The sequence below is a fragment of the Sylvia atricapilla genome, chromosome 3 (genome assembly GCF_009819655.1).
Source record: "Sylvia atricapilla isolate bSylAtr1 chromosome 3, bSylAtr1.pri, whole genome shotgun sequence".
Lineage (NCBI taxonomy): Eukaryota > Metazoa > Chordata > Aves > Passeriformes > Sylviidae > Sylvia > Sylvia atricapilla.
The window spans coordinates 91,373,598-91,383,450 of NC_089142.1; the positions used below are offsets into that span (position 1 = coordinate 91,373,598).

General features: G+C 44.0%; 1 protein-coding gene across 1 annotated transcript; it reads left to right on the forward strand.

The window, feature by feature from the left end:
• The first annotated feature begins 394 nt into the window (after window positions 1-394).
• LOC136359484 (protein FAM133-like) lies at window positions 395-5,651 on the forward strand. Its single transcript, XM_066316144.1, has 7 exons — window positions 395-446; window positions 835-906; window positions 1,146-1,283; window positions 1,915-1,967; window positions 2,566-2,649; window positions 2,871-2,963; window positions 4,363-5,651. Exons 2-7 carry the CDS (start codon window positions 837-839, stop codon window positions 4,411-4,413), a joined length of 489 nt encoding a protein of 162 aa, XP_066172241.1. The 5' UTR covers window positions 395-446; window positions 835-836; the 3' UTR covers window positions 4,414-5,651.
• Window positions 5,652-9,853: the final 4,202 nt, after the last annotated feature.

Genomic DNA, 9,853 nt, shown 5'->3' on the forward strand with positions numbered 1-9,853 from the left:
CAATGTGCTTCATGAGTATTTTGTTTTGCACTTGGATACGGCAGAGCAGCCGCACATTCAAGCTCAGTAAATCCTAAGGTGGATCAGATGAGTATCCTCGGGGTGTGAGGATGCACCGCGATGGCAATTTGCGGCTGGGGCGGGTTTGGGCTCAGCAGGGGTTGGATTTGTTGCGGTTCAGAGCAGGAACAGGAACTGTTCCAGTATGCCGTGACTACGCGCGCTGGGGAACACGGAATTTTGCAGCGGGGAAGGAGACACTGGGCAGGGCAAAGCCCAGCGTGTGGGAAGGGGCCGTGCCCAGCCGTATTCCCGCCCGTGTCCGCGGCCGTGGCCGCCGTGAGGGAGGGCCGGAAGCGGGGCGGGCGGTCCCCGCCTTTCCCTTCCGGGTCGCGGCGGCGCCGGGCGAGGGGCGGCGGAGGCGGGCGGCCGCGGGCCCAGCGCCGGTGGGTCGGGGGCCCTGGGGCGGCCGGGGAAGGGTGGGCCGGGCCGAGGGTGGGATCCGTGATCCAGCGACAGCCCGACGCGTAGGTGTGGGTAAAACCCCCCTGCGGGTCTGGCCTCCGGTTCCTGGGACAAGGGGACGAGCCTGAAGGAGCTTTCCCCGCGCAATGTGGCGCAGTGTCATGGGATGGGGATGTGATCCTGTGTCGTGTGCTCCAGGATGACCCTGCTGGAGCAGGAGGTTGGACCGGGTGACCCTCTGTGGTCCCTTCTAACCTGTCCCACGCTTTGGTTCCATGACGCTGCCCTCAGGCGTTTCTGAACCTTCACCCCCACCCCGCAAAGTGTCTTGGAAACGGTGTTACTGAGTGTCCTTTTGCCTCTGACTAGATATGGATAACAAGAAGGATGAAAAGAATAGGACGCTGTGTGCAGGCTCAGAAGAAGGGCTGAAGGCCCGAGGTAGGCGCTGTGATCTGCTGCTGCTCTGTTGGTGTTTGTTTGTTTATGTGTCACCCTGTTGTCACTTACCGAGTTCGGTCACCTACAGAGGCCAACAGGCCATGGCACACCAGAAGAGTGGGGAAAACAACAACTAGCCCCTCAAAACAGGGGTTTATTGTGTTTAAGTTCTACTAGGAGTCATTTCTGTAGGCCACAGTTACTAGCAGGCTTGTACTGTTGCCTTGTGTTGCCTTCAGGAAAAGAAAAAAGGAAACGAAAGCGTAGCAGAAGCAGATCCTCATCTGTTTCATCCACCTCCTCTTCTAGCAGTACTTCCACTTCTTCCTCCTCATCACGCTCATCATCGAGGTCATCTTCTTCCAGTAGTAGTAGAGGTAAGCTGCCTCCACATGCACGTGATTTTTTCCAGTTTTAATGGCACTCCTGAGAGCATTTAAAGCTTGTTTTAAAAATTACAGTGCAGAATGCAAGTGCTACTTTTTCAGGGTGTTTCTCTCCTTAACCTTTCCTATTGTGTGGAAAGGTGCCACTTCACACGCAGTTTGCAGTGTTCTTGTTTTTGAATTCCTTCAAAAGAGAATGCCATTCAAATAAATGTTACTTGGTAACAATATACTGTATATATTTAAGGCCCTCTGTTTGCTACATTTTCAAAACACAGATCTTTTTTCATTTCACCAGTTTAGACCACAGTTGTGGGTTTGATTTAGTCCTGCTTTGGTCTGAACATTTCAAGCATTTAACTTTGAGGACTCATGTGAAGCTGGCACATCTGCAGAATCAGTAAATCAGGTGTTTTCAGTTTCCATGTTAGTCCAGTAAGTGGCAGTAACTTAATGAGCTCTCTCAGGGTTAGTTCAACCTTTGTCAGTATATATAGCTGAACTAAAGCATTTTCTTTGTATGTTTCACATTTCTCTGTGTCTTATCTGGAAAACAAATGCCTTTTTCAGAATGCTGAACTTACAGGATTTGATTTTGTTGGTTTTTTTTCCTTAATTTTAGATTCTCCTAAGTCTAAGTCAAAGAAGAAGAAGAAAGAAAAACACAACAAAAAGGTAAAAGTTTATGCAGAGAAATAAGTAGTTAACAAACAAAACAGTCCTTTATATTTCAATAACCTTAAAGCCATATAAGACAATGCTTTTGTCTGTGGCTGTGTAAATCTAAATCGTGCTTTTAGGGTTGTGGTAGCTGAACTGATAAATGGGCATTTGACTTTATACAAAAAGAGAAATAATTTAAAAGTTACTTTTGCCAGTCATTGCTGCTCCAGATGGAGTTTAGAGTAGTCTCTGAAGAAAAGAGAAGTAGGGAATCTTGATAATTTAATAGAATTTGTCAGAAGAAATTATTTATAGTCAGTGAGAGAAGAGAGGGGTAAATCTGTGAGTGGTAAATTCTTGTTGTTGTAATTTTTCTATTCCATTTTCAGTGATTTTATATATTGGAGTTACTTTAAAAGAGAGAGAACAAGGCATCAGACGTTTCCTGTTCCTCAGAGTGCCAAGGGTTGCTAACTCTGGTGCATTACTTTCCACTTCTTGTCCAGTAGTGGCTGTCCTGACTTGAGTGGCCTTGAGAGATCCTTGTGGGTTTGGGGTTTTTTGCTCTGGTTAGCCTGTAAGCACAAGTGTGTGTGGCTTATTCTTGTAGAAAAGGAAAAAGGAGAACAAAATGAAGAAAAAGAAAGAAAAGAAGAAAAGGAAAGAGAAAACAGGACCTGTCCAGCTTTCCAAGGTATGCTGGTCCAAGTGTGTTTTATTTCTCTACCTACATACTTAATCTGTCCTGTTATAAAAATGTTTATGAGATCACCAGTTTGATCATCAACCTCTAGAAATCTCTCTGTTGTTGTGGACTGTTGGGAAGTATGAAAGATTATTGTCTCTAATTTTACATACGATCCGTAATGATACAGAACAAAGCTTATGTCTTTTTAACATGTGATCTCGTTTCAGTTCTTCAAAAACAAAAAGAAGAATGAGAACTACAGCATGATAACTGGAAAGAAAATTAAGATGAAAATAAAGAAGACTAAGGAAGATATAGAGGTAAGAGTTAAGTAGTCTAAATGTCCCTCAGAAAAAACGCTGTGTCTTTTCATATTTTTCTAGTAGTAGTTTTTGTGAAAGAGTGGGTCTTGCAGTTGAGAGTTGTAAACTGAGTGTAGCTTTTAATGTGGCTGTGATGCCCTCTGAGAAATTTTAATTCATTCTTTTGGCAGGTTTTATGTTATGAAGCGGCTTAGAATACTCAGTCATGAACAGATAAACCAAAGGATGCTTGTGCAGGTTCTTAGAATTTCAGCTTCTAATCATTAGCCAATTTGTAGCTTGTTCGTACACTGGCATTAATTATATTCATCTTCTTTCAGTCTCTTGTGGTCAGATGTGGTAATTGCTACTTCACTGTGTTTTTGTAACACATGCAAGACTAGCCTTTATTTAGAGAGGAATTTTTTAAAACCCAGTAGTATTATTAGGACCACATGCTACTGCATTTTCTCAGAGCAGTCAAATGCTTTTGCTGAGATACCCAGGGAAATAAATACCATGAATAGTGTTGTGTGCTATTGCTATAGATGTTTGGACTCAGCACTTAAATAATACCTTCAGCCTTCAACAATTTCCACACTTTAGGGTGACCTGCAGAGGTCACTGGTACTGGTCAGGAAGTGTTACTTCCTTGAGGTATCCAGCTTGGCAGATTCTGGTTCAGCCCTAGTAGTTCATTCTACAGCTACCAAAGCAGTCCTGAGCATTCTGTGTTAAATTTGACTGAAAACACTTTATCTTCTCCCTGTGACACCAAAGTGTGTGTTAAATTATGCTGAATGTTTGCCAGTTCTGTTCCAGTAACCTGCTTGTTACAATATTTGATGTCAAATATTTGATGTTGGCCCTTTTTTTGATTGGTGCCTGTGGTCTTGCTGAGTTGAACAACATCCATTCTTTACAGTATTTAAAGATTCAATAATTTTCTATAAAAAATGCTGGAATTGACTGGTTGGGCCACGTTTTACGTGAAGAAAGAACCTAAATTCAGGGTTCTGTTATGCTGCATAAGCTGCTGATTGTGCCTAGGGAAAAAAGAGATACTTTCCAAAGCACAGGACTTTCTGTGAGCACAGTGAGAGTTGCCTCAGCCACCAGAGAGGAGCATCTCTTGTGCCTGGGAGTTCTCTCCTGGGCAGGCTGTGAGCTGCACGATGACAAACCCAGTGGAGCCTCCTTAGGGAGCCACTTAGGAAAAGTCTCATGGAATGATGACAGCTTGTGTCCCCAGTAGACATTGCTGGCACTTCCCACGCCTCACTGGTAGCTGGTTAGACCCAGCTGTGCCAGTGGCACTTGCCTTGGGATGTGAAAACCCCCAAGAAAACAGAGATCTGTGTCCTTGCTCCTGAGTGCAGGTCTGTTCAACCACTGCCTCTGCTTGTGTGCTCTACAGAGAGACCGGAACCGTGCCCAGCTCCTGGAATTCCTGAACTCTGCCTTGTAACGGGAAGAGTGCTCACGAGGACTGGTGGGTGCCCCAAGCCAACCATCATCCTAGCAGAACACTAAAGGGAAACTCAGGGAAAAGGACACCAAGTTGGACAAGACCAGACCATCCTACAGAGTAGAAAATTGGGATGTCTTTTTTTAATGGCAAAACAAAGAGTAGCTAATAACTTGTTAATGGAGATCCATGTCCTCCTTTTGAGATCCTAAGGTAACAGCCAAGCCGTTGTGTTTTAGAAAAGCCCAAGTGTGTGTTGTTCACAATAAGAAATGACACAATGAAGTCCAGCAATGTAATTTCTATCCTAACTGCATGCAGAATGCACTCTTGATGTCAAATGTCTTAATTTTTCTAGTAGTTCAAGCAGAGTATTTGTAAATGTCTATTTGAAAGATGAGGTGTTTCTTTTATGTATGGTTTTTTTCTGCTAGTGGTTATGCTTATTCTAAAGAGCAAATTGACCTTTGTAAATAGAACATCCTTTTACATAAATTATTTTTTTGAAAGTTCATTCACTAATACATTATTTTCTTTCAGAATTTGAGATGTAGTGTTTCTCTGGACAGTTTATTGAGCAATCTCTCATTAGAAAGTGTAACAGCAAAATACTCTAGGAGCAATAGTGGTAGCAGATTATTTTTATCCTAAAATAGAAGCAGGAAAGGTCTCTGGTTTTGTTTGTTTATCTGAATCAGTTGTTCAGCTCATAATAGATTATTTACCTCCTACATCTGGAGTTGCAGTTCCTAGACTAAAAGCTCTGGAGTTGTGGCCTGCTGTTCTGATCCTGTGAGCCATGTATCAAATCTTTCTGTCTCTGAAGTGCAGCAAGATTCATACCATGGATGTACCTCAGTGTGATGGAGAGAGAGCTGTGGAATGGAGCTGAGGCAGGCAGTGACAGTGACCTCACAGGTCTGTTGACAGGCCACTGTGAGATAAGACAGGTCTGGGCAGGCAGCAGGAGCCCAGCACAGCTTGTGGGTGTGCCATCTGTGGTGATTTGCTCAGTGCCTGCACTCTTCCTTCCAAACCTTGGCTCTTGGTTACCCAGCAGGCCCCCCGTACACAAACCCTGCTGTGGGAGTTCACTTGGATCACTCCTGAGGCAGGGGCCCCTCAGGAGCTACGGTTTAGGCGTGCCTGAAGGGAGGACTCAAGGGGAGTTGGCTTTGACAAGAGCATCAAGTGTACAGCAGAGTGGGGAGAGTTCATTAAAGAGCAAATGGAAAACTGTGTCTGTGTCTGCTGCGCTGTTTTGAAGTAAACCTGAAGATCTGTACCATTCCTGAAGGGATAATTTTGTAACCGTTTTGATGCGTGAAACCTTCTGAAGATGCTAGAATCCTCTCCTTTCCCTAGTTTTCTTTTGTTGTGAAGCATTTTCTAGTTGTTGCAGAGATGTAACTCTTTAGAGACTAAAGCCCTGATCCAGCAGAGCAACTCCTTACATACTTATGAACATAAAACTTACAAAAACATAGGTAAGAAATGGAGCTTCCTTGACTTTTAATCCAACAATGGAAAGGGTTTTTTGAAAACACTATTCTAAAATGTCACTGGGGAAAAAAAATCCAACCAAACAAGAAAACCCCTTTTATTTATCGTGGGGATTATGCTTTGATTTATGCTACTTTGGTATTTTCTAGCTAGTGATGTCAAAGTGTCTTGCCCAGATAAGAAGCTTTTGTCTCTGGACTTTGCATAACAAGGTTAATTCCAAACATGCTCTTAGAGGATACCATCTTTCCCATTCCCTAGGTTATAGTTTATATAAAGATAGTGTAATTTTGGAAAACTTGGTGCAAGGTAGGGAGTAGAAGCTTGGAACATGGAAAGAAAATAGGAACAGGAAACCCAAAGATCACAGTTGTAAAGAACTGCACTGGTTGGAAGGTTCATACTTAGTTTAAATAATTTTGTAGCCTTGGTCAAAATCATAGTAACTGCTGCCCTGTTCTGCATTAGTTTGGAAAAGACAAAAGGCCTTTAGTAATATGTTGTGGACTTCTCCTCCTTTAGGGTTTTGGTAGTTTTCACTCATGGTACAAAAATTAGTTAAACTATTTCTTTCCTGGGTTTTGGTGTGTATTCAGGACAGGCATTTTCTGTTTTTCTTGACATGCTGGATATGTTTTGGTGATGCTTTCAAATATTTCTGTGCCAGCATTTACTTCTAAGCTATTATTTCTTCTAGAAAGCCAAGCTGCATGAACTCTGTGGCAGTGATTCTGCTTTATTCTCTCCTGCCCAGTCAGTTACAAGTGCTCTCTGAAACTTCCCAGCAGTTGCTGCTTTTATAAGCCTCCTTTTCTGTCCTACCAGTCTCCATGTTGATTCTTAGGTTTCTAAAGATTCTCGAGTCATGTTGCATCTTCCCCTTCTCCATCTTTCCCCACAAGCACTGAGACCATTGTGCATCTTCTTGGGACTGAGTATCTTTGAGGCTGCTGTTGGGAAAAGGCCAACAGATTCCACTCCTCCCTAGTGAGCACAGGCCCTTACAGTCAGAATATTTTCCTTGCCTTGCTCCCTCAGGGAAGAAGTTAATTTCACTGACCTTTTCACTAAAGCACAGCTTCTTAGTACTGCCTCAGATCCTGTTGTGGCAGCTGCACCACAGACTGAACCAGATGAGAAGGTTACAACAGCGAGAATCTGGTGGAAATTATTTGAGAAATTTGCATGAGGGAACTGTGAAGCAGCGTGGGATGTTAACCTGATAAAACACATAGAGAGACTTGCTGCCAGGTCTACCAATAAGTGCATGTTGTGGGCAAAGGTGAAAGCTGGAACAATGGAGCAGTGGAAAAAGTGTGAGGGAGGGGTGGAGAGAGGCTGCCATCAGGAGTCATGGAGTGGGGCAGAGGTCAGGTGGTGAGGCAGGGGCTGTAGAAGCTTACCTGGCTGGGCAAGTTAAGGTTCTTCCTACAATGCTGAGTAACAGAAGTCTTTTAGATGTGAAACCTGCCTTTTGTGTGAGTCTGTGTGTGTGTGCGTGTGTGACAGTCTTCCCTATCACACTCACCTTCGGTGGTCTGCACCATTTTCCATTCTGAGAATCACACAGAACTCGACTGATTTTTTTTTTTAGCAGCAGAGTTTTCAGAAACAGAAGTCACTGTCATGGAAAGGAGAGGAAGGACACATTTTCTGAACTGCTGCTGCTGTGCCCATCTTCCTTGGCGCTGTTTAAAGTATTCCATCCTAGCCAGTTCTTGTGGGCAGTGCAATCATTTGTTACTCATTTCCTTTGAAGTTGGCTTGAACTTCACTCTTTTGCCCACACAAAAATGTAACAGAGATGAAAAGCTGAGGAAATACTGATAAATGCCACTTTGACTTGGAAGTACCTGGCTCCATGGAACTAAGGTGTTCTTGCAGGGCTGAGCAGGCCCTGCCGTTTTGGTAACAGTTCAATATTGAGTATGGTTAAACTTGGGCAAGTTTTGCTGTTTGGGTGTACTCGGGATTTCTTGCTGCAGGGATGTATCATTCCCAGTCATCCTCTGCAGCAGAAAAACTGAGTGAGCTCTACACACCGGATGAGCAGAGGTCAGAGAGGCTGAAGTGACTTGCCCTGGGGTCACTTGCTGAACCTTTCCTGGTGTGGGCAAGGGCCTTTATGGCTGGTGGAGCTCTGATGTCCTTTCATGTGTCAAACACACTCCTCATGGTCTTCGCTGTGTGTATTTAGAAACAAGTTTCCAAAGTTTTGGTTCAATACTCAAGGTTGGGACCTCCCCTGTCATTTGAGGACTCAGTGGAATGGCTGGATTTTATGTCATAGTGGGTTTTCCTGGAGGAATGAGGTCCTGGGCACACCTGACAATCCTTCAGTTTGCACCTGGTTATATTTGAAGCTGTAGCATGATGAGTTTTTGAGGACCTGCTTTTTAAAATTATTGGCAAACACCGATCTACCTAGTTCTATCTCTGGACAAAATTAATCATCAAAACTACTGCCCAGTGCAAAAGATTGTGGTTTATTTGCCTGCTGAAAACAGGTATTTTTTCTCCCTGCCTGCTCAATTTCAGTCTTAAATTGTGCTTCAGGAGTATGACTCGTGGTGTTGTCTGAGGGACGAGCAGGACGTGGTGCTGAGGGGTCTAAGGAAGCCTCTTGAGAGCCCTTTGGAGCAGCATGAAGAACATCATTACTACCCAGCCTGAGAGGCACAGTGCTCATGATGGCAGCTGTTCCCATGCCAGTGCTGGCCACTGGTGCCATCGTCCACTCAGGGGTGGCAGAACAGTGGTGTGAAAGTGAGGAATCTGCGTTTTTCCGGAGAGGAAGCTGATTAGGAAGATGCTGCTTGTTCCCTGCTTGGTCAGTGCTGGAATATCTGCCGGTAGGTGGCAATGCTGTCCAGCTGGAATGTCACAGAAATCTTTTTTTTTTACCTTTGGAGGTTGGCTTTGCACTTTCTTATTCTGAAACCCTATAATTAGCCTGCGAATACCTAATGATGGTTGTTTATGGGGAACGTGTGTTAGTGCTGTCCCATGAATTTAATCCAGTCTTTGTTCCTTTCTTGCCCTTGGCTGCGCTGAGGACAGACAATGGTCTCTTCTGCTGGTGCTTGTGTGCCAAAGGCAGAAGGAAGCCTTTAACTTCTCAGTAACTGAATGCAACAGGAGCAAGTTGCTGAGAGCCAGCAGGGGCCTGGAAGTGCATCACCCTACCTATGACTGCTGAGTTCTTCAGAAACTGCACTCTGCTCTTCTCCATCTCCTAAATACCAGTGCCAGAATATAGAAAGAACACTCACCAACATGAGTATTTCAGTGTCACTGCTTCATAGCACATCTAGTTATTTAAATAGTCTTCAGACCAAATTAAGTGCAATTTGTTGCTTTAGGCAACCTGACACTGGAAAGAATCAGGTTGGAAAAGTACTGTAGATGGACTGTGACCTGATAGATGCCTCAGGATACAGCATTGTGAACACTAAACAGATGTAATAGTAATTACATTCTGAGAGCAGACACTCTGATGTCAAAAACACAGAAGCTCTTTTCCTCACTTTGGTGTCTCTGTCCTGGGTTAGATAACATTTATTTGGTAAAGGCAATATGTGTCTGTGGCTAAAATATAGAGGTAAAATGCTATAATCTGTGGGATAATCCTAGCCAGGACCCTAACAATTTATAATATTATGAAGTGTCCAGTGACAAGTGTGTACAGTGAGTTCTTGTAGGCCCCTTTCTCACTTTTCTGTTGTGTTTTTTAAGATCTCAGCCTGTAAGGATTTTCCCTTAGTCTGAGAATATCTTTGTGCAGCAAATGCACAGAAAATACATGGAGACCTGGGCCCAAGACTCAGCACCCAGGGCCAGCAGAGCATCTTTCTGATGTAAGCCAGCTTGAGACATGGCTTGTTTGACCACGCAAAGGGAACAAGAGGTCCCTTGTGCCCACAGCCCACACACAGAC